This window comes from Cetorhinus maximus, unplaced genomic scaffold (assembly GCF_964194155.1).
Source record: "Cetorhinus maximus unplaced genomic scaffold, sCetMax3.hap1.1 HAP1_SCAFFOLD_1589, whole genome shotgun sequence".
Lineage (NCBI taxonomy): Eukaryota > Metazoa > Chordata > Chondrichthyes > Lamniformes > Cetorhinidae > Cetorhinus > Cetorhinus maximus.
In genome coordinates, this window is record NW_027597529.1 from 34,092 (window position 1) to 58,318 (window position 24,227).

The 24,227-nt window shown below is 52.6% G+C and overlaps 1 protein-coding gene across 2 annotated transcripts; it reads right to left on the reverse strand.

Annotated features, from left to right (window-relative positions):
• Positions 1–221: 221 nt before the first annotated feature.
• On the reverse strand, positions 222–23,595 carry otub1b (OTU deubiquitinase, ubiquitin aldehyde binding 1b). 2 transcript variants are annotated; one of them, XM_078536842.1, is made up of 8 exons: positions 23,479–23,592; positions 17,849–17,926; positions 15,001–15,062; positions 12,330–12,428; positions 9,858–9,976; positions 6,726–6,810; positions 5,486–5,680; positions 222–567 (listed from the first exon to the last, which is right to left on the reverse strand). In XM_078536842.1, the coding sequence occupies exons 1-8, from the start codon at positions 23,519–23,521 to the stop codon at positions 370–372; spliced, it is 879 nt and encodes a 292-aa protein (XP_078392968.1). In that variant the 5' UTR covers positions 23,522–23,592; the 3' UTR covers positions 222–369. The 2 variants fall into 2 exon arrangements, with proteins under 2 accessions (XP_078392968.1, XP_078392969.1); XM_078536843.1 differs by lacking the exon at positions 17,849–17,926 and having other exon boundaries at positions 23,479–23,595.
• Between the last annotated feature and the right edge of the window lie 632 nt (positions 23,596–24,227).

A 24,227-nucleotide genomic window follows, 5' to 3' on the forward strand; every position in this document is an offset into this window, starting at 1 on the left:
GGGGGGTAGGGGGGGGGGTAGAGGGGAGTGGGAGGGTAGAGAGGGGAGCGGGGGGGTAGAGGGGGGAGTGGGGGGGTAGAGAGGGGAGGGGGGGGTAGAGGGGGGGGTAGAGGGGAGTGGGAGGGTAGAGAGGGGTGTCGGGGGGTAGAGAGGGGAGGGGGGGTGGGGGAGAGGGGAGTGGGGGGGTAGAGGGGAGGGGGTAAGAGAGGAAGTCAGCAGGGAATGTGACAGAGGGTCAGTGACTGATTCCCTTTAATAACATGGCAGCTCATGTAACAAAGGGGAACTGAATGACAATCATCATTTACAACCACGTAACTCTGTACAAGAACTTCTCTTCCTTTTGTCTGTACGTTTTGATCTGTACATCTATTTATAGAGAATGTCATAATGTCCCGGCCTGTACAGGAGGAAGACTCTGGGCTCGGAGCCCTCAGGGAAGATGTGCTGATTGGTTGAGTTTCCCTCTCCTCGGTCCATATACTCCACTCGGATTGAGGTGTCCAGTGCCTGGGCTAATGCGATGATGTGAATGTGGTCACTCTCCTTGGCCATTGGCTCCACTTCCTGAGGACAGGGACAGAGAATGGTAAATAAACTCGAAACAATTCCCCCCACCCCCATCCTTCTCCCCTCCCATTATTCCCCCCCCACCCCATCCCTCCTGATCCTGGTGCCGGGGTTCAGGCCGTGGGTCATTTCCCCACCAGGTGCACATGTTCAGCTACACTATCAGAGGGCCATTGATAAGGGCAGACAATATACTGAGGCCCTGTCTGCCTCTATGGGGGTGGGTGTGATGTTAAAGAGCCCCTCCTGGGGTCCACCAGTTAATGGGCAGCAGTGTGGAATGGCTGCTGTGTATCCTCTCACTGCATTCTGGGGGCGAGGGCATACATCAGCTGCAATATCAAGAGTAGCTTCAAACTCCAAAGCCCCCTCTTCCCCTCAGCCTCCTCACCCCAGTGGTGGGTGGGTCAGTGAACGGCAGCTGATATAACATCAGTGAGCACCAGGATTATAACACGGCAGCTCAGGCCCTCACTGAAAGAAGTCATGTCCAACTTATTACTGAACACAGTGGGACTGGGGGTCTGAAATGCATTTGTTTCAATGCGAGGAGTATAACAGGCAAGGCAGATGAGCTTAGAGCTTGGATTAGTACTTGGGACTATGATGTTATTGCTGTTACAGAGACTTGGTTGAAGGATGGACAGGATTGGCAGATAAACGTTCCAGGATTTAGATGTTTCAGGCAGGATAGAGAGGGATGTAGAAGAGGTGGGGGAGTTGCACTGCTGGTTAAGGGGAATATCACAACTGTATGACAGGAGGACACCTCGGAGGGCTCATGCAGCGAGGCTATATGGGTAGAGCTCCGGAATAGGAAGGGTGCAGTCACAATGTTGGGGGTTTACTATAGGCCTCCCAATAGCCGGCAGGAGATTGAGAAACAGTTATGTAGGCAGATTTTGGAAAGATGTAAAAGCAATAGGGTTGTTGTGGTGGGTGATTTTAACTTTCCCTATATTGACTGGGAATCACTTAGTGCCAGGGGTTTGGATGGTGCAGAATTTGTAAGGTGCATCCAGGAGGGTTTCCTGAGACAATATGTAGATAGTCCAACTAGGGAAGGGGCAATACTGGTCCTGGTATTAGGGAATGAACCCGGCCAGGTGGTCGAAGTTTCAGTAGGAGAGCATTTCGGGAAAAGTGACCATAACTCAGTAAGTTTCAAGGTCCTGGTGGATAAGGATAACAGGAGTCCTCGGGTTAAGGTGCTTAATTGGGGGAAGGCTAATTATAACAATATTAGGCAGGAACTGAAGAATCTAGTCTGGTGGCAGATGTTTGAGGGCAAATCAACAACTGACATGTGGGGGGCTTTCAAACGTCAGTTGATAAGAATTCAGGACCAGCATGTTCCTGCTAGGATGAAGGATAAGCATGGCAAGTTTCAGGAACCTTGGATGACGAAGGATATTGTGAGATTAGTCAAAAAGAAAAGGGAAGCATTCGTAAGGGCTAGAAGGCTGGGAACAGATGAAGCCTGTGGAGAATGCAAAGAAAGTAGGATGAAACTTAAGCAAGGAGTCAGGAGGGCTAAAAGGGGTCATGAAAAGTCACTGGCAACCAGGATTAAGGAAAATCCCAAGGCCTTTTATACATATGTAAAAAGCAAGAGGGTAGCCAGGGAAAGGGTAGGCCCACTCAGGGACAGAGGTGGGAATGTGTGTGTGGAGCCAGAAGAAATGGGAGAGATACTAAATGAATACTTCTCATCAGTATTCACCAAAGAGAAGGACTTAGCGGTTGATTTGTCAAGGGAAGAGTGTGTAGATAGCCTGGATCATGTTGAGATCAAAAAAGAGGTGTTAGGCGTCTTGAAGAATATTAAGGTGGATAAGTCCCCAGGGCCAGATGGGATCTACCCCAAAGTACTGAGGGAGGCAAGGGAGGAGATTGCTGGGGACGTGACAGAAATCTTTGTATCCTCACTGGCTATAGGTGAGGTCCCAGAGGACTGGAGAATGGCCAATGTTGTTCCATTGTTTAAGAAGGGTAGCAGGGATAATCCAGGAAATTACAGGCCGGTGAGCCTTACGTCAGTGGTAGGGAAATTATTGGAGAAGATTCTTCGTGACAGGATTTACTACCATTTGGAAGCAAATGGGCGTATTAGTGAGAGGCAGCATGGTTTTGTGAAGGGGAGGTCGTGTCTCACTAACTTGATCGAGTTTTTCGAGGAAGTGACAAAGATGATCGACGAAGGAAGGGCAGTGGATGTTATATACATGGATTTCAGTAAGGCCTTTGACAAGGTCCCTCATGGCAGACTGGCACAGAAGGTAAAGTCGCACGGGATCAGAGGTGAGCTGGCAAGATGGATACAGAATTGGCTTGGTCATAGAAGACAGAGGGTGGAGTTCCGCAGGGATCAGTGCTGGGACCTTTGCTGTTTGTAGTATACATAAATGATTTGGAGGAAAATGTAACTGGGCTAATTAGTAAATTTGCAGACAACACCAAGGTTGGAGAAGTTGCAGATAGTGAAGAGGATTGTCAAAGGATACAACGGGATATAGATCGGTTGGAGACTTGGGTGGAGAAATGGTAGATGGAGTTTAATCCGGACAAATGCGAGTTAATGCATTTTGGAAGGTCTAATACAGGCAGGAATTATACAGTAAATGGCAGAACCCTTAAGTGCATCGACATGGAGAGGGATCTGGGTGTACAGGTCCACAGGTCACTGAAAGTGGCAACGCAGGTGGATAAGGTAGTCAGGAAGGCATATGGCATGCTTGCCTTCATTGGCAGGGGTATTGAGTATAAAAGCTGGGAAAACCTTGGTTAGGTCACACTTGGAATATTGCGTGCAATTCTGCTCACCACATTACCAGAAGGATATGGAGGTGTTGGAGAGGGTGCAGAGGAGGTTTACCAGGATGCTGCCTGGTCTGGAGGTTATTAGCTATGAGGAGAGGTTGGAGAAACTCTGATTGTTCTCACTAGAGCGACGGAGATTGAGGGGCGACTTGATAGAAGTTTACAAAATTATGAGTGGCATGGACAGAGTAGATAGTCAGAAGCTTTTTCCCAGGGTGGAAGAGTCAATTACTAGGGGACATAGATTTAAGGTGAGAGGAGAAAACTATAGAGGAGATGTGCGGGGCAAGTTTTTTACGCAGAGGGTAGTGAGTGTCTGGAATTGGCTGCCAGAGGAGGTGGTGGAAGCAGGTACGATAGTGATGTTTAAGAGGCAGCTTGACAAATACATGAATAGGATGGGAATAGAGGGATACAGACCCCGGAAGTGCAAAATGTTTTAGTTGACGGGCAATATGATGGGCGCAGGCTTGGAGGGCCGAAGGGCCTGTTCCTGTGCTGTACTTTTCTTTGTTCTTTGTTCTTTATATCGAACCTTGGTTAGACCACATTGGGAGCTGGTTCCATATTATTAAAGCATATAAAAGGGCTGGAGAAGGTGCGGAAAAAAGATTTATCCAAATGATGCCAAAACTGAGAGTTTATACTGACCATGAAAGATTGAACAGACAAGAACTCCCATTAGAACATAAGAACATAATAAATAGGGACAGGAATAGACCATTCGGCCCCTCGAGCCTGCTCTGCTATTCAATAAGATCATGGCTGATCTGTTTGTGTTTCGATTTCCACATTCCCATCTAACCCCGATAACCTTTGATTTCCTTGCCTAACAAGAATCTATCTGTCTCTGTCTTAAAAATATTGTGACCCCGCCTCCACCACCTTCTGAGGCAGAGAGCTCCAAAGTCGCACAACCCTCTGAGAAAAAATTTCTCCTCATCTCTGTCCTAAAAGGGCGACCCCTAATTTTAAAACCGTGCCCCCTAGTTCTGGACTCACCCACAAGAGGAAACGTCCTTTCCACATCCACCTTATCAAGGCCATTCAGGATCTTTCATCCTTCAATCAAATCACCCCTCACTCTTCTAAACTCCAGTGGAAACAAGCCCAGTCTGTCCAACCTTTCCTCATAAGACAACCCACTCATTCCAGGTATCAATCTAGTAAACCGCCTCTGAATCGCCTCCAACGCATTTACATCCTTCCTTAAATAAGGAGACCAAAACTGCACACAGTATTCGAGGTGCAGTGTCCCCAATGCCCTGTATAACTGAAGCATAACATCCTTACTTTCAACCCCTCTCGTATAAAGGATAACATTCCATTAACCTTCTTAATTACTTGCTATACCTGCATACTAACGTTTTGTGACTCGTACTAGAACACCCAGATCCCTCTGCACCTCAGAGTTATGCAGCTGTTCTCCATATAAATATATCTGCAATTTTGTTCTTCCTGCCAAAATGAACAACTTCACATTTTCCCACATTAAACTCCATTTGCCAGATCTTTGCACACTCACTCAACCTATCCATATCCATCTGGAATGTCCCAGATGGGAGAAGGGTGACCTCCTGATAGAGGGCTTTAAAATTAATAAAAGGTTTGATGGAGTAGATGTGGAGATGTTTCCATTTGTTGGGGAGACCAGAACTAGGGGCCCATCGATATAAGACAGTCACTAATAAATCCGATGGGGAATTCAGGAGAAACGTCTTCACCCGGAGAGTGGGGAGAACGTGGGACTCGCTCCCACAGGGAGTGGTCGGGGTGAATAGTATCGATACATTTAAGGGGGAAGCTGGATAAACACATGAGGGGGAAAGGAATAGAAGGGTATGGTGATGGGGGGAGATGAAGAGGGGGTAGGAGGAGGCTCATGTGGAGCCGAAACACCAGATGGGCTGAATGGCCTGTAAATATTTTGTTTCTTCTCAGCACTCTCCAAGTTTCAGTTCCAAAGAGATCCTGGGAGAGCACAGCCACTGGGACTATAAAGCAGCTATCGGGATATACAAGCATTGGGGCCAGCGGGAGAGAGGCAGTAACTTGGAGCAGAACAGGTCAGAGTTGATGAACTGAGGATCCTCACCTGCTGACAGAATTCCTTAACTGTGCGGCCTCCCTCGATGAAATGTTCAAAGAAAGCGGACTCTCGCTGCAGGTAGCCTGAGGTGAGGAGCCGCAGGTAAACCACCAGGTAATCCGATGTGCTCTGATCATTAAACGCTGTCATCAGGTTAGCCAATGAGCCCTGCTTCTCCACCAGGTCAATTACATCCATAAACTACAAATCAAACAGGAAAACAGGCTGTAAACTTCAACCAGGTAACCGTCTGTATCCAAGGTAACACAGTCTACTCCCGCAACAGTCTTAGAGCCAAGAAAATAAAACTGAGATACTTAATGTTGCTGATTCTGAACCGCAACTTAAAATGAACAGGCCCATTAAAACCGCAAAACATTTCCTGAACAAACAATTAAACAACTGAGACTGTATCTGTTTAACCATTAGACCTTTTTACTGGGAAGCAAGAACTTCAAATAGGAACAGGAGGCCATTCAGCCCATCAAGCCTATTCTTCCATTCAGTTAGATTGCAGCTGAGCTGTAGGCATGGCTCGGGCACAGCTTTTCCCAGCTGTTACTCCACACTCCCCCCTCTCCAGTAGCTTGTGGCACTCCCAGAGCAGGGAGAGACAAAACCTCCCTGGGCACTAGATTCACTGGATTGGTCCCTGGGGTGAGGGGGTTGTCCAATGATGAGAGGCTGAGTGAACTGGGTTTCTATTCTCTGGAGTTTAGAAGAATGAGAGGCAATCTCTCCTACAGGATTCTGAAGGGGTTGTGACAGGGCGGACGCTGGGAGATTGTTCCCGCTGGTCGGGGAGTCTCAAACACAGGGGCCCAGTCTCAGTGTAAGGAGCCGATCATTTGGGACTGAGACCAGAGAAATGACTTCAAAGGGTGGTGAATCTTTGGAATTCTCTGCCCCAGAGGGTTGTGAATGCTCCATCGTTGAATACATTTAAGGATGAGAGACTGATAGATTTTTGGTGTCTCAGGGAATTAAGGGATAGGGGGAGCGGGCGGTAAAGTGGAGTTAAAAGCCCAAGATCAGCCATGATGGTGCTGAATGGTGGAGCAGGCTCACAATGGGCCGTGTGATCCACTGCTGCTCCTGTTTCTTGTGTTCCTGTGTTTAATGAGCCTCCACAACGACTGGAGCTGGGATTGGGCCCATTGCCATCCTGGAGGTGGGTGTGGCAGCACATAGTCCAGACCAGCTGCCGTGGCCTAATAGTGAAAAGGTGGATCACAGGCAGACTAACCGTGTTGTGGAAGTCCTCGATTGTGAATTCAGTGAAGCCTTGGGTTACCAAATCCTCTTTGCTTTTGGAGGCGATGGCTTTAAATCTGAAATACAAAATGGGAAAAGTGTTTGGAAAGAATCTACTCAGCTTTTAATTAAAGAAACAGTGTCATTAAATTTTCTCGGACAGAATCGTGCCTGTCTCCACTTCATGTGTAAATAGATAAACAGGCTGCCCAACCCTCGCTGCTGTGAACAGAGTGAATGGTAATGGCTAGTCACTGGTGAGTTAGTGTGGGGGGGGTAGGTGCTCAGTCAGGGCTGGGCTTCTGAGGGAACAAATGAACAAAGAACAAAGAAAAGTACAGCACAGGAACAGGCCCTTCGGCCCTCCAAGCCTGTACCCATCATATTGCCCGTCAACTAAAACATTTTGCACTTCCGGGGTCCGTATCCCTCTATTCCCCACCTATTCATGTATTTGTCAAGCTGCCTCTTAAACACCACTATCGTACCTGCTTCCACCACCTCCTCTGGCAGCCAATTCCAGACACTCACTACCCTCTGCGTAAAAAACTTGCCCCGCACATCTCCTCTATAGTTTTCTCCTCTCACCTTAAATCTATGTCCCCTAGTAATTGACTCTTCCACCCTGGGAAAAAGCTTCTGACTATCTACTCTGTCCATGCCACTCATAATTTTGTAAACTTCTATCAAGTCGCCCCTCAATCTCCGTCGCTCTAGTGAGAACAATCAGAGTTTCTCCAACCTCTCCTCATAGCTAATAACCTCCAGACCAGGCAGCATCCTGGTAAACCTCCTCTGCACCCTCTCCAACACCTCCATATCCTTCTGGTAATGTGGCGACCAGAATTGCACACAATATTCCAAGTGTGGCCTAACCAAGGTTCTATACAGCTGCAGCATGACTTCCCAGCTTTTATACTCAATACCCCTGTCAATGAAGGCAAGCATGCTATATGCCTTCCTGACTACCTTATCCACCTGCGTTGCCACTTTCAGTGACCTGTGGACCTGTACACCCAGATCCCTCTCCATGTCGATGCACTTAAGGGTTCTGCCATTTACTGTATAATTCCTGCCTGTATTAGACCTTCCAAAATGCATTATCTCGCAATTGTCCGGATTAAACTCCATCTACCATTTCTCCACCCAAGTCTCCAACCGATCTATATCCCGTTGTATCCTTTGACAATCCTCTTCACTATCTGCAACTTCTCCAACCTTAGTGTCGTCTGCAAACTTACTAATTAGCCCAGTTACGTTTTCCTCCAAATCATTTATGTATACTACAAACAGCAAAGGTCCCAGCACTGATCCCTGCGGAACTCCACTAGTCACAGCTCTCCATTCAGAAAAGCACCCTTCCAATGCTACCCTCTGTCTTCTATGACCAAGCCAATTCTGTATCCATCTTGCCAGCTCACCTCTGATCCCGTGCGACTTTACCTTCTGTGCCAGTCTGCCATGAGGGACCTTGTCAAAGGCCTTACTGAAATCCATGTATATAACATCCACTGCCCTTCCATCGTCGATCATCTTTGTCACTTCCTTGAAAAACTCGATCAAGTTAGTGAGACACGACCTCCCCTTCACAAAACCATGCTGCCTCTCACTAATACGCCCATTTGCTTCCAAATGGTAGTAAATCCTGTCACGAAGAATCTTCTCCAATAATTTCCCTACCACTGACGTAAGGCTCACTGGCCTGTAATTTCCTGGATTATCCCTGCTACCCTTCTTAAACAATGGAACAACATTGGCCATTCTCCAGTCCTCTGGGACCTCACCCGTAGCCAGTGAGGATACAAAGATTTCTGTCAAGGCCCCAGCAATCTCCTCCCTTGCCTCCCTCAGTACTTTGGGGTAGATCCCATCTGGCCCTGGGGACTTATCCACCTTAATATTCTTCAAGACGCCTAACACCTCCGCTTTTTTGATCTCAACATGATCCAGGCTATCTACACACTCTTCCCTAGACAAATCGACCGCTAAGTCCTTCTCTTTGGTGAATACTGATGAGAAGTATTCATTTAGTATCTCTCCCATTTCTTCTGGCTCCACACACACATTCCCACCTCTGTCCCTGAGTGGGCCTACCCTTTCCCTGGCTACCCTCTTGCTTTTTACATATGTATAAAAGGCCTTGGGATTTTCCTTAATCCTGGTTGCCAGTGACTTTTCATGACCCCTTTTAGCCCTCCTGACTCCTTGCTTAAGTTTCTTCCTACTTTCTTTGCATTCTCCACAGGCTTTATCTGTTCCCAGCCTTCTAGCCCTTACGAATGCTTCCCTTTTCTTTTTGACTAATCTCACAATATCCATTTTTATCCAAGGTTCCTGAAACTTGCCATGCTTATCCTTCATCCTAGCAGGAACATGCTGGTCCTGAATTCTTATCAACTGACGTTTGAAAGCCCCCCACATGTCAGTTGTTGATTTGCCCTCAAACATCTGCCTCCAGACTAGATTCCTCAGTTCCTGCCTAATATTGTTATAATTAGCCTTCCCCCAATTAAGCACCTTAACCCGAGGACTCCTGTTATCCTTATCCACCAGCACCTTGAAACTTACTGAATTATGGTCACTTTTCCCGAAATGCTCCCCTACTGAAACTTCGACCACCTGGCCGGGTTCATTCCCTAATACCAGGTCCAGTATTGCCCTTTCCCTAGTTGGACTATCTACATATTGTCTCAGGAAACCCTCCTGGATGCACCTTACAAATTCTGCACCATCCAAACCCCTGGCACTAAGTGATTCCCAGTCAATATAGGGAAAGTTAAAATCACCCACCACAACAACCCTATTGTTTTACATCTTTCCAAAATCTGCCTACATAACTGTTCCTCAATCTCCTGCCGGCAATTGGGAGGCCTATAGTAAATCCCCAACATGGTGACTGCACCCTTCCTATTCCGGAGCTCTACCCATATTGCCTCGCTGCATGAGCCCTCCGAGGTGTCCTCCTGTCGTACAGCTGTGATATTCCCCTTAACCAGCAGTGCAACTCCCCCACCTCTTCTACATCCCTCTCTATACTGCCTGAAACATCTAAATCCTGGAACGTTTATCTGCCAATCCTGTCCATCCTTCAACCAAGTCTCTGTAATAGACTTGGGGTTCATACTTCTGTAATTCTTTGCTGTCTTCAAGAAGAGCCTCCAGATGTGCAAAACCAAAAGCTCGGTAGAAACAGTTACCATCCGGTCTGGTCTTCCGAATGCAGCAATATCGGTTGTGCAAGTCCTGGGTTAGAAAACAAGGAGGAAGAAATCAATAGGTGCTCAGGCTGCTCTTTATCTGTACCTCTCCTCCCCCCCAAAGCATTCTTTAAAACACATCGTAATAGTTATAAATCTGCAGCACAAGGACATCGCAGCTAGAATCCTGTTCCTGGAATGGATTTCCCAACGGAGCCAGTGCTAAAGCTCCACTTCACTACAGAGACACCAAGCGGAGCAGCGGGAATGGAGACAGGACACGGAATCCCCGAGAGTTCTCACTCCTTAAAACTCACTCAATTCTAGGCCAACGTGATGCCCTGGCAGTCAGTCATACCGAAGCGCTCGCGAGGCAGCAATGTGGTACTACAGAGCCCAGCTACCATCAGAGGCTGCTGCAGGGGTTAGCTCTGTACACACATCCACCTCCAATAATACAGTCAGCTCAGCTCCAACTCCGAGTTCATCTTTCTGTGGTGGGTATCGACTCCCTGCTACATAAACAAAAGGCCATGACCCTGGCTGGCACTCCCAAATACAATTCCACACCGCACTGTCAAAGGGTCAGTACTGAGGGAGCGCCGCACTGTCGGAGGGTCAGTGCTGAGGGAGCGCCGCACTGTCGGAGGGTCAGTGCTGAGGGAGCGCCGCACTGTCGGAGGGTCAGTACTGAGGGAGAGCCGCACTGTCGGAGGGTCAGTGCTGAGGGAGTGCCGCACTGTCAGAGGGTCAGTACTGAGGGAGCGCCACACTGTCGGAGGGTCTGTACTGAGGGAGCGCCGCACTGTCGGAGGGTCAGTACTGAGGGAGCGCTGCACTGTCGGAGGGTCAGTATGAGGGAGCGTCGCACTGTCGGAGGGTCAGTACTGAGGGGGTGCCACACTGTCGGAGGGTCAGTATTAGGGAGCGCCGCACTGTCGGAGGGTCAGTACTGAGGGAGCGCCACACTGTCGGAGGGTCAGTACTGAGGGAGCGCCGCACTGTCGGAGGGTCAGTACCGAGGGAGCGCTGCACTGTCGGAGGCTCAGTACTGAGGGAGCGCCGCACTGTCGGAGGGTCAGTACTGAGGGAGCGCCGCACTGTCGGAGGGTCAGTACTGAGGGAGCGCAGCACTGTCGGAGGGTCAGTGCTGAGGGAGCGCCGCACTGTCGGAGGGTCAGTACTGAGGGAGCGCCGCACTGTCGGAGGGTCAGTACTGAGGGAGCGCCGCACTGTCGGAGCGTCAGTACTGAGGGAGCGCCGCACTGTCGGAGGGTCAGTGCTGAGGGAGCGCTGCACTGTCGGAGTGTCAGTACTGAGGGAGCGCCACACTGTCGGAGGGTCAGTATGAGGGAGCGCCGCACTGTCGGAGGGTCAGTGCTGAGGGAGTGCCGCACTGTCGGAGGGTCAGTGCTGGGGGAGCGCCGCACTGTCAGAGGGTCAGTACTGAGGGAGCGCCGCACTGTCGGAGGGTCAGTACTGAGGGAGCGCCGCACTGTCGGAGGGTCAGTGCTGAGGGAGCGCCGCACTGTCGGAGGGTCAGTGCTGAGGGAGCGCCGCACTGTCGGAGGGTCAGTACTGAGGGAGCGCCGCACTGTCGGAGGGTCAGTGCTGAGGGAGTGCCGCACTGTCAGAGGGTCAGTACTGAGGGAACGCCACACTGTCGGAGGGTCTGTACTGAGGGAGCGCCGCACTGTCGGAGGGTCAGTACTGAGGGAGCGCTGCACTGTCGGAGGGTCAGTATGAGGGAGCGCCGCACTGTCGGAGGGTCAGTACTGAGGGGGTGCCGCACTGTCGGAGGGTCAGTATGAGGGAGCGCCGCACTGTCGGAGGGTCAGTACTGAGGGAGCGCCGCACTGTCGGAGGGTCAGTACTGAGGGAGCGCCGCACTGTCGGAGGGTCAGTACCGAGGGAGCGCTGCACTGTCGGAGGGTCAGTACTGAGGGAGCGCCGCACTGTCGGAGGGTCAGTGAGGGAGCGCCGCACTGTCGGAGGGTCAGTACTGAGGGAGCGCCGCACTGTCGGAGGGTCAGTGCTGAGGGAGCGCCGCACTGTCGGAGGGTCAGTACTGAGGGAGCGCCGCACTGTCGGAGGGTCAGTACTGAGGGAGCGCCGCACTGTCGGAGGGTCAGTACTGATGGGCAGCTGAACTGTGACACTTCCCTCCACCAACTCCCACATTGAGCCAATAGGGAATTATGGTCATGACTTGCCCACAGAACACAGGGACTTGATGAAGTTTAGTATGTGAAAGATGAACCTCCAGATGTAAAGCCCAGGAGGTTCTGGACAGAATGGGTTCAGGAACAGCCTCCCAGTTAATCATTTTCAAAACTCCACTTCCCCACCCCCAACACCCCTCTGCCAAGCTCACCGACCGAAGCAGTAAATGCACTTACCTTGACTTTTAACTGATAGACCTGGTCATCCTCTGCATATTCTTTGTAAAGCACTGACAGGTCTAACTTTTCTGATACCAGTGGATTTGTTGTAGCAATCTGTGGGAGGGAGAGAGGGACATCAGGTCATCTACTGTCTGGCAAATCCAAACCTGCACTCGGACACCAGGGCCCACAATCACAACCCAACTCCCCCTCCCATCAGGCACACAGACATAGGGATCCAGCAACTAGGGAGTGATCTGTACGCTCAACTGCATGGGCAACCACCCTACCACACAGGCTGGGAGGCAGGCAGGGTCACAGGTGTGGGGAATGGACAGGATGTGGGGGTCGGGGAGGGAGAGAGGGAGTTAGGGTGGGGTCACAGGGAGCAACCTGGGGACATCGACAGCTCACACTCCCCAAATTAAATCCAGACATTGAAACGGGGCCAAGAGGAATCACCGGGAGACCGGGCGCTCCGCCTGAATCACAGGGAGACCGGGCGCTCCGCCTGAATCACAGAGAGACCGGGCGCTCCGCCTGAATCACAGGGAGACCGGGCGCTCCGCCTGAATCACAGGGAGACCGGGCGCTCCGCCTGAATCACAGGGAGACCGGGCGGTCCGCCTGAATCACAGGGAGACCGGGAGCTCCGCCTGAATCACAGAGAGACCGGGCGCTCCGCCTGAATCACAGGGAGACCGGGCGCTCCGCCTGAATCACAGGGAGACCGGGCGCTCCGCCTGAATCACAGGGAGACCGGGCGCTCCGCCTGAATCACAGAGAGACCGGGCGCTCCGCCTGAATCACAGGGAGACCGGGCACTCCGCCGGAATCACAGGGAGACCGGGCGCTCCGCCTGAATCACAGAGAGACCGGGAGCTCCGCCTGAATCACAGAGAGACCGGGCACTCCGCCTGAATCACAGGGAGACCGGGAGCTCCGACTGAATCACAGAGAGACCGGGAGCTCCGCCTGAATCACAGGGAGACCGGGCGCTCCGCCTGAATCACAGGGAGACCGGGCGCTCCGCCTGAATCACAGGGAGACCGGGCACTCCGCCTGAATCACAGGGAGACCGGGCGCTCCGCCTGAATCACAGAGAGACCGGGAGCTCCGCCTGAATCACAGAGAGACCGGGCGCTCCGCCTGAATCACAGAGAGACCGGGCGCTCCGCCTGAATCACAGGGAGACCGGGAGCTCCGCCTGAATCACAGAGAGACCGGGCGCTCCGCCTGAATCACAGAGAGACCGGGAGCTCCGCCTGAATCACAGAGAGACCGGGAGCTCCGACTGAATCACAGAGAGACCGGGAGCTCCGCCTGAATCACAGGGAGACCGGGAGCTCCGCCTGAATCACAGGGAGACCGGGCGCTCCGCCTGAATCACAGAGAGACCGGGCGCTCCGCCTGAATCACAGGGAGACCGGGAGCTCCGCCTGAATCACAGGGAGACCGGGCGCTCCGCCTGAATCACAGGGAGACCGGGAGCTCCGCCTGAATCACAGAGAGACCGGGAGCTCCGCCTGAATCACAGCGAGACCGGGCGCTCCGCCTGAATCACAGGGAGACCGGGCGCTCCGCCTGAATCACAGGGAGACCGGGCGCTCCGCCTGAATCACAGGGAGACCGGGCGCTCCGACTGAATCACAGGGAGACCGGGCACTCCGACTGAATCACAGGGAGACCGGGCACTCCGACTGAATCACAGGGAGACCGGGCACTCCGACTGAATCACAGGGAGACCGGGCACTCTGCCTGAATCACAGGGAGACCGGGCGTTCCGCCTGAATCACAGAGAGACCGGGCGCTCCGCCTGAATCAGAGAGAGACCAGGACCTCCGCCTGAATCACAGAGAGACCGGGAGCTCCGCCTGAATCACAGAGAGACCGGGAGCTCCACCTGAATCACAGGAAGACCGGGCGCTCCGCCTGAATCACAGGGAGACCGGGCGCTCCGCCTGAATCACAGGGAGACCGGGCGCTCCGCCTGAATCACAGGGAGACCGGGCGTTCCGCCTGAATCACAGAGAGACCGGGAGCTCCGCCTGAATCACAGAGAGGCCGGGAGCTCCGCCTGAATCACAGAGAGACCGGGAGCTCCGCCTGAATCACAGGGAGACCGGGAGCTCCGCCTCAATCACAGGGAGACCGGGCGCTCCGCCTGAATCACAGGGAGACTGGGCGCTCCGCCTGAATCACAGGGAGACCGGGCGTTCTGCCTGAATCACAGAGAGACCGGGAGCTCCGCCTGAATCACAGAGAGACCGGGCGCTCCGCCTGAATCACAGGGAGACCGGACAGTCTGGAGGAATCGCGGGGGGACCCGGCTGTCCGGAGGGATCGCGGGGGGACCGGAGGGTCTGGAGGAATCGCAGGGGGTCCGGAGGGATCGCGGGGAGGCCGGAGTGTCCGGAGGAATCGCGGGGAGGCCGGAAGGTCTGGAGGAATCGCGGGGAGGCCGGTGGGTCCGGAGGAATCGCGGGGAGGCCGGAGTGTCCGGAGGAATCGCGGGGAGGCCGGAGAGTCCGGAGGAATCGCGGGGGGACCGGGCTGTCCAGGCGAATGATAATTGTCTGTCCTGGACCCTGCTCAATCCAAGACAGCCAGTCTCCCGGGGTAGGTGCGGCTGCACATTGTCAGGTTAAATGGTTACTGAGGCATTGCCTTTGGCCATGAGGCTCACCTCCTGTTGAATCCGGTCCTGTTGAGCCATGATCGCTTCATCGTAAGCCAGGAAGTTAATGGCTGCAGGAAAGCAAGGGAAGAATATTAATACAATACAGACACCCCCTCCCCTTCTGCTAACCCCCCCAGGCTGCTTTGTCCTCTCTAATCCTGCCCGGGTTGTAGGGGTAATCGCAGCCTTACCCTGCTCCACATTCTAACATGCTTTCATTAAATGTTTGAGACTGGACGCGGCTGTGAGTCTTTCTCAGGTAGAATAGCAGAAGAGTAAAAGTCACAAGCATACAGAGCTACTTCCCTCACATCACAGTAGTCACCCCCTGTGCGCGCATGCACACATTCAGAACAAACAGCCGCTTGCATTTAGATAGCACCTTTAACATCATCACACATCCCAAAATGCAACACAGGAGCATAAAGCAGGCACCAAGCCACATGAGGAGACATCAGAACAGATGACCCTAGATTTTTTTAATTCATTCACAGGATGTGGGCATTGCTGGCTGGGCCAGCATTTATTGCCCATCCCTAATTGCCCCTTGAGAAGGTGGTGGTGAGCTGCCTTCTTGAGCCGCTGCAGTCCATGTGGTGTAGGTACACCCACAGTGCTGTTAGGGAGGGAGTTCCAGGATTTTGACCCAGCGACAGTGAAGGAACGGCCGATATATTTCCAAGTCAGGATGGTGAGTGGCTTGGAGGGGAACTTCCAGGTGGTGGTGTTCCCATCTATCTGCTGCCCTTGTCCTTCTCAAGTCTGAGGTCTGAATGTGAAAAATATGCATTATATAACAACAGAGGAACAGGAGGAGGCCATTCAGCCCCTCAAGCCTGTACTGCCATTCAATCAGGTCATGGCTGATCTGAATCTTAACTCTATCTACCCACCTTGGTTGCGTAACCCTCAATCCCCTCACCCAACAAAAGTCTATCAATCTCAGTTTCGACATTTCCAATTGACCCCCAACCTCGGCAGCTTTTTGGTGGGGGAGAGAGTTCCCGATTCCCACTCCCCTCTGTGTGAAGAAGTGCTTCCTGACATCACCCCTGAATGGCCGGGCTCCAATTTTAAGGTTCTGCCCCCTTATTCTGGACTCCAGTACCCCGCACTCCGCTATCCAGGAGAAATAGGGTCGACAGAGAGTAACTATTGAATCCTTTCACCATTTTAAACCCTAACTATTGAATCCTTTCACCATTTTAAACCCCTCGATTAGATCACCCCTTAATCTTCTACACTCACTCAATCTGTCTGCCATAATGTACCCCTTTTATCCCTGGTATCCTTCTGAAGGATCTGCACTGCACCCCCCCCATGGTCAATACCACCTTCACGTTGGCTGCAGCTCGGTTGGCTCTCTCACCTGTGAATCACAAGGTTTCTGGTTCAAGTGCCACTCCAGGGCTTGAGCAGAAAATACAAGGTGAACGCTTCCGATGCAGCACTGAGGGAGCGCCGCACTGTCGGAGGGTCAGTGCTGAGGGAGCGCCGCACTGTCGGAGGGTCAATGCTGAGGGAGCGCCGCACTGTCGGAGGGTCAGTGCTGAGGTAGCGCCGCACTGTCGGAGGATCAGTACTGAGGGAGCGCCGCACTGTCGGAGGGTCAGTACTGAGGGAGTGCCGCACTGTCGGAGGGTCAGTGTTGAGGGAGTGCCGCACTGTCGGAGGGTCAGTACTGAGGGAGCACCGCACTGTCGGAGGGTCAGTACTGAGGGAGCGCCGCACTGTCGGAGGGTCAGTACTGAGGGAGAGCCGCACTGTCGGAGGGTCAGTACTGAGGGAGCGCCGCACTGTCGGAGGGTCAGTGCTGAGAGAGTGCCGCACTGTCGGAGGGTCAGTACTGAGGGAGTGCCGCACTGTCGGAGGGTCAGTACTGAGGGAGCGCCGCACTGTCAGAGGGTCAGTACTGAGGGAGTGCCGCACTGTCGGAGGGTCAGTACTGAGGGAGCGCCGCACTGTCGGAGGGTCAGTACTGAGGGAGCGCCGCACTGTCGGAGGGTCAGTGCTGAGGGAGCGCCGCACTGTCGGAGGGTCAGTACTGAGGGAGCGCCGCACTGTCGGAGGGTCAGTACTGAGGGAGCGCCGCACTGTCAGAGGTACCATCTCTCAGGATGAGACATTAAACCGAGACCCCGTCTGCCCTCTCGGGCAGGTGTAAAAGATCCCACGGCCACTATTGGAAGAAGAGCAGGGGGGAGTTCTCCCCGGTGTCCTGGGACCAATATTTATCCCTCAGCCAACATCACTAAAAACAGATGATCTGGGTCATTATCACATTGCTGTTTGTCGGATCTTGCTGTGCGTAAGTTAGCTGCTGTGTTTCCTACATGACAAGAGTCACTACACGCATGCACTCACCGGCGCGTGCGCGCTCTCATCAACACGTATGCGCGCACTCTCACCGGCGCGCACACACAGACAGCAAACTCCTATGAATGCCTGTACCCCAGTGAAAGTTGGCTTGTAAAGTTATGGTGCCAGACACCATCCAATACCTCATCAAGTAGAGTGCAGGTGCGCTGACCTACTGCAGAATCCATCACAACTGCCGGGAATCCAGTTGTGACCTGCAGGCAGGGGCTGCAGCATGATTCACTTGATATTAATGCACATGCAGAAATCCTGGCCGGGGATCTCACAGTGGACCTGGGGAGTACGGGTTTTATTTCGGGACTCCCACCAGTACCTGTAACCTCAGCAAAGAAAAGGGAGCCAAATCTGGGCTCTGCACAACAACTCCTCAATCATAAACTCATTGTAGCCTTTAAGGAGCGAAGCCACACTACTTCATACCACTCAAAGCAGACACTGCAAAGTCAAATACAGCCGCTTGGTCCAGGTATCTCACCTGCTGATTTAGAGGTTCTGTGGATGGAGACTGGTTGACTTGAGCTGCTGGGCTGACTTACTTCACTCATGTGGATGGCTGTCAAGTGAAGAAAATCCATCACAATGAGTGGACCTTGTGAATCAGCTTCCGAAGGTGCCTGCAGAGTGAGCCATGTCGATATGAGACAGCTCATTATAAAGGCGCCCCTACGTAGCAGTGATCCTAACATGATTGAATTTCAGATCCAGTTTGAGGGAGAGATGAGTGGGTCTAAGACTAGTGTTTTAAACTTAAACAAGGGCTATTATGAGGGTATGAAAACAAAACTGACCAAAGTGAACTGGGAAATTAAGGGCTAGGTCAGTAGAGATGCAGTGACAGACTTTTAAGGAGATATTTCAAAATACTCTGAAAAGATACATTCCAGAAAGAAAGAAAGACTATGGGTAAGACGCACCATCCATGGCCAACTAAAGAAGTTAAAGATAACATCAAATTGAAATAAAGGGTGCATAATTCCATGGTCAGAAGATTGGACAGAATATAAAGAACAGCAAGGAATAACTAAAAGATTTATAAGGAGGGAGAAATTAGAGTATGAGAGAAAGTTAGCTAGAAATATAAAAACAAATAGGAAGGTATTTAAAAAGGAAGATTAAGTAACTTAAGTGCTGGTCTCTAAAGACAGGGTCTAGGGAATTAATAATGGAAAATAAGGAAATGGCGGATGAATTGAGCAGATATTTTGCATCTGTCTTCACTGTAGAGGATGCAAATAACTCTCCAGAAATAGTTGCGAATCCAGAGGTGAGAGGGAGGGAGGGACTTAAATCAATTACAATCAGCAGGGAAAGGGAACGGAGAAAATTATTAGAACTAAAAGCTGATAAATCCCCAGGACCTGATGGACTTCATCCTAGGGTCTTAAAGAAGTGGTTGCTGAGATAGTAGATGCACTGGTTTTAATTTTCCAAAGTTCCCTAGATTCTGGAAAGGTCCCACCTGATTGGAAAATAGCGAATGTGACTCCTCTATTCAGGAAGGGAGGGAGTCAGAAAGCAGGAAACTACAGGCCAGTTAGCTTAACATCTGTCATAGAGAAACTGGTGGAACCTATTATTAAGGTTATAGCAGGGCACTTAGAAAATCTCAATGCAATCAGGCTGAGTCAACATGGTTTTGTGAAAGGGAATTCATGTTTGGCTAATTTATTGGTGTCCTTTGAGGAAGTAACAAGCAATGTGGATAAAGGGGAACCTGTGGACGTGCTGTCCTTAGATTTCCAGGAGGCATTTGAGAAGGTGCCACAAAAAGGTTACTATGCAAAATAAGAGCTCATGGTGTAGGGGGTAACATATTAGCACGGATAGAGGAGTAGGTAGCTAACAGGAAACAGAGCTTGGGCATAAATGGGTCATTTTCAGGTTGGCAAGATGTGGTGAGTGGAGTGTCACAGGGATCGGTGCTGGAGCCTCAACTATTTACAATTTATATCAATGACTTAGATGAAGGGACCAAATGTATGGTTGCTAAATCTGATGACACACAGATAGGGAGGAAAGTAAGTTGTGAAAAGGACGTAAGGAGTCTGCAAAGGGACATAAATGGGTTAAATAAGTGGGCAAAATATTGTCAGATGGGAGCATAATGTGGGGAAATGTGAACCTATCCACTTTGGCAGGTAGAATAGAAAAGCAGTAATTATTTAAATAGAGAGATCACAAAACTCAGTGGTACAGAGGGATCTGGGTGTCCTGGTACATGAATCAGGAAAAGTTAGTCTGCAGGTACAGCAAGTGATTAGGAAGGTAAATGGAATGTTGTTTATTGTGAGGGGAATGGGATATAAAAGTAGGGATGTTCTGCTACAGTTGTACAGGGTGTTGGTGAGGCCACATCTGGAGTGCTGTGTACAGTTTTGGTCTCCTTATTTAAGGAATAAATGTGTTAGAAACAGTTCAGAGAAGGTTCACTCCACTGATAACTGTGATGGGGGGGCGGTTATCTTATGAGGAAAGGCTGGAGCTGTATCCATTGCTCAATATATCAGCCATAACACAGAATGCTCGAGTCAGCTCAGCCCTGTCACCAGGATTCAGGCCTCAGTAACTTGAGTCAGAAACTTGTGGGTTCATGCCCCCAACCCCGAGACCAGGTTCACGTTGTGCAAGTTGAGGGGGCCGAGGGGAGGGGAGAGGTTGGCACAATGTTGAGGGAGGTTTTATTTAAACGGAGGTGCGGTTAAAATAAGCCACAGCACTCACTATTCAAAGAACAGTAAATTCTCCCCAAGCGACTCTGTCCCCCTCCATCTGTTTGCGAGACAGATGTGGTCAGCTATCCAGCTGTGTTTGCCCACATAACAAGGCATTGTGGTCTGGAAGGAATTCATCGCGCATGCTTTGAGATCGAGCACTCAACTAGACAGATCGTTTGCCTCAAACATTATCTTGGAGCTAAAAGCACAATGGATATAAAAAAACATTTTCTGCAACCTCCAACTCTGCCCTCAGACGTCTCATTCAACAGGCCCATTCGCCACCCAACCAGCTCGGACTGCATCCGTGCACACATCCAGAGACCTTGCAGCAGGAATCAAGTACAGCAGGCAGGAGCAGGAACACCGCTAATATTAGAAAGCAACTGCCCTCCCTCTGCCCCCACCTACAAAGAACTGCAGGAACAGGAGCCAGGCCACTTGAATTATCCATAACCCCAGGAATTCTCACTCATCTCCCATGGTCACACTCTGTTCCAAAGTGACAACTTTCCCCAACATTCCAGTCAGCTGAATACATTCCATCAGGTTTTATTCTAAATGTACAAAGTGCTTCCACCTCACTCAGATCTCCTGACAAGGAACAAGAGGCCATTCAGCCCCTCAATGCTGTTCCGTTCTGCAATTAGATCGTGGCTGATCTGTATCTTAACTCCATTTACCTGCCTTGGTTTGGTAACCCTTAATCCCCTTACCCAAATCTACCCGGTTCTGCTTTGACGTTTCCAATTGGCCCCCAGCCTCGACATCTTTTTCGGAGGGGAGAGGGTTCCTGATTTCCACTCCCCCCTTAATCTTCTACACCCGAGGAACACAAGCCCAGTCTGTGTGACCTGTCCTCGTAATGTAACCACTCTTTGTGCAGTTACACAGCTGTAGGTCAGTGATTTATCAGGCTCACGATCGCTTGTTCAGAATGATTTTTGGAGACAAAGACACCATCATGACAATGTGACCCTGCGAACGGATTGAGGGCACAAACATTAACCACCTGTACATATTATTGCATCACGGATCAGGCAGGATTGCTGTCTTTGTGAAGAGAAAAGCTGGTGGGAGTTCAGGGTGGACACCAGAGTGAGCCAGAGGAAAGAAACTCACCCCCAATAGATTTCCAAATGATGCTTTAGGGCCAGAGAAATGTTCATTCTCCAGGGAATTGGCGGGGGTGGGGGGGGTGGAATGAAGCTGAATCCATGTCTCGAACCCCCACCTTATTCCTCACCTCCCCAATCCCCACACACCCCCTTACCCCCATTCCCCACCCCTCCAATCCCCACACACCCCTTACCCACATTCCTCACCCCTCCTACCCCCACACACCCCCCTTACCCCCATTCCTCACCCCTCCTACCCCCACACACCCCCCTTACCCCCATTCCTCACCTCCAATCCCCACACACCCCCCTTACCCCCATTCCTCACCCCTCCTACCCCCACACACCCCCCTTACCCACATTCCTCACCCCTCCAATCCCCACACACCCCCCTTACCCCCATTCCTCACCCCTCCTACCCCCACACCCCCCTTACCCCCATTCCTCACCCCTCCAATCCCCACACCCCCCTTACCCACATTCCTCACCCCTCCAATCCCCACACACCCCCCTTACCCCCATTCCTCACCCCTCCTACCCCCACACACCCCCCTTACCCCCATTCCTCACCCCTCCAATCCCCACACCCCCCTTACCCACATTCCTCACCCCTCCTACCCCCACACACCCCCCTTACCCCCATTCCTCACCCCTCCTACCCCCACACACCCCCTTACCCCCATTCCCCACCCACACACAAGCCCCTTACCCCCATTCCTCACTCCTCCTACCCCCACACAGCCCCCTTACCCCCATTCCTCACTCCTCCTACCCCCACACAGCCCCCTTACCCCCATTCCTCACCCCTCCAATCCCCACACCCCCCTTACCCCCATTCCTCACCCCTCCTACCCCCACACACCCCCCTTACCCACATTCCTCACCCCTCCTACCCCCATACCCCATTCCCCACCCACACACAAGCCCCTTACCCCCATTCCCCACCCCTCCAATCCCCACACACCCCCCTTACCCCCATTCCTCACCCCTCCTACCCCCACACACCCCACTTACCCACATTCCTCACCCCTCCAATCCCCACACACCCCACTTACCCACATTCCTCACCCCTCCTACCCCCACACACCCCCCTTACCCCCATTCCTCACCCCTCCAATCCCCACACCCCCCTTACCCACATTCCTCACCCCTCCTACCCCCACACACCCCCCTTACCCCCATTCCTCACCCCTCCAATCCCCACACACCCCTTACCCACATTCCTCACCCCTCCTACGCCCACACACCCCCCTTACCCACATTCCTCACCCCTCCAATCCCCACACACCCCCCTTACCCCCATTCCCCACCCCTCCTACCCCCACACACCCCCCTTACCCCCATTCCTCACCCCTCCTACCCCCACACACCCCCCTTACCCCCATTCCCCACCCCTCCTACCCCCACACACCCCCCTTACCCCCATTCCTCACCCCTCCAATCCCCACACACCCCTTACCCCCATTCCTCACCCCTCCAATCCCCACACACCCCCCTTACCCCCATTCCTCACCCCTCCTACCCCCACACACCCCCCTTACCCCCATTCCTCACCTCTCCTACCCCCACACACCCCCCTTACCCCCATTCCTCACCCCTCCTACCCCCACACACCCCCCTTACCCCCATTCCTCACCCCTCCTACCCCCACACACCCCCCTTACCCCCATTCCTCACCCCTCCAATCCCCACACACCCCTTACCCCCATTCCTCACCCCTCCAATCCCCACACACCCCTTACCCCCATTCCTCACCCCTCCTACCCCCACACACCCCCCTTACCCACATTCCTCACCCCTCCTACCCCCACACAGCCCCCTTACCCCCATTCCTCACCCCTCCTACCCCCACACACCCCCCTTACCCCCATTCCTCACCCCTCCAATCCCCACACCCCCCTTACCCCCATTCCTCACTCCTCCTACCCCCACACACCCCCCTTACCCCCATTCCTCACCCCTCCAATCCCCACACCCCCCTTACCCCCATTCCTCACTCCTCCTACCCCCACACACCCCCCTTACCCCCATTCCTCACCCCTCCAATCCCCACACCCCCCTTACCCCCATTCCTCACTCCTCCTACCCCCACACAGCCCCCTTACCCACCCACCTTGCCCCTATTCCTCCCCCCTCCCCCAGGTCTCCCCCTCTCACTAACCCGGGAGCGGGGCCTCGGATTCTGATTTCCCCCCTCCCCGGATCTCCGGCTCCATCTCCCGCACTGAGCCGGCTTCCCTCCGGCCTGGGCCCCTCACCCCCTCCGCTGGTACCTTCCACATCGAGCATCGCCGGCTCCTGCTGTTCGGCCGCCATCTTCCACACGCGCGGGGGATGCTGGGAGCCCAGCCGCCACTTCCGGCGCAACGCTTCCGGTGCCTTCCCACCCACTTCCGACACGCTCCCGCCCCATTTCCGGTCCCCTTCTTTTTTTAAAACCCACACTTCCGGTCTTTTGGTAAACACCCTCCACTTCCGGTCCTTTTTGCCCCCACTTCCGGTCCTCCCCTTCCAATGGCCAAGGGGGACAGTCAGCCAATGGGATTTGGGTGGGGAGGGGCATCACCACCTGTAACTCTCCAGGCTGGACTGAGTTCCCAATCTCGGCCGCACTTCCTCATAGTCACAGGAACCCCAGCCCCTCTTCACCCTCCATCGCCAAGTTACCCAGCTCCTGGTCCTCAGGGTCTGGCCTCACGTAGAGAGAGGCCGGAGTTTGGAACGATGGCCGGCTAACCCCCCCCACCCCCGAGACACGGCCCCTGGTAGTCTCGGACTGGGATGGATGGGGAGGGGAGAAGAGAATTAAAAACGAGAGCCCAATCTCTCAGCACGAGAGCTGCGAGAAGATGGGAACCTCGCCCACCAGCAGCAGATGGCACTGGGCATCGCAGCCAATAACTGAGCGCACAGGCGCGAGGTGGAAGTGCCACGTGGGCCTTCCCCGGCGATACACCTTTGCACATATTGAAACAAAAACCAATTTAAAAAGCAGGGACGCACCTGACAACATGGTGAAGGG

Bases quoted from the DNA above. Each gene is read 5' to 3' on its own strand.
- otub1b (XM_078536842.1), bottom strand. From the start codon at position 23,521: ATGGCGGCCGAACAGCAGGAGCCGGCGATGCTCGATGTGGAAG. The intron at 15,063-17,848 runs GTGAGATACCTG...GCTTTCCTGCAG, and splicing joins CAGAACCTCTAAATCAGCAG to CCATTAACTTCCTGGCTTAC. The intron at 568-5,485 runs GTGAGGATCCTC...CCCTGTCCTCAG, and splicing joins TTAAGGAATTCTGTCAGCAG to GAAGTGGAGCCAATGGCCAA.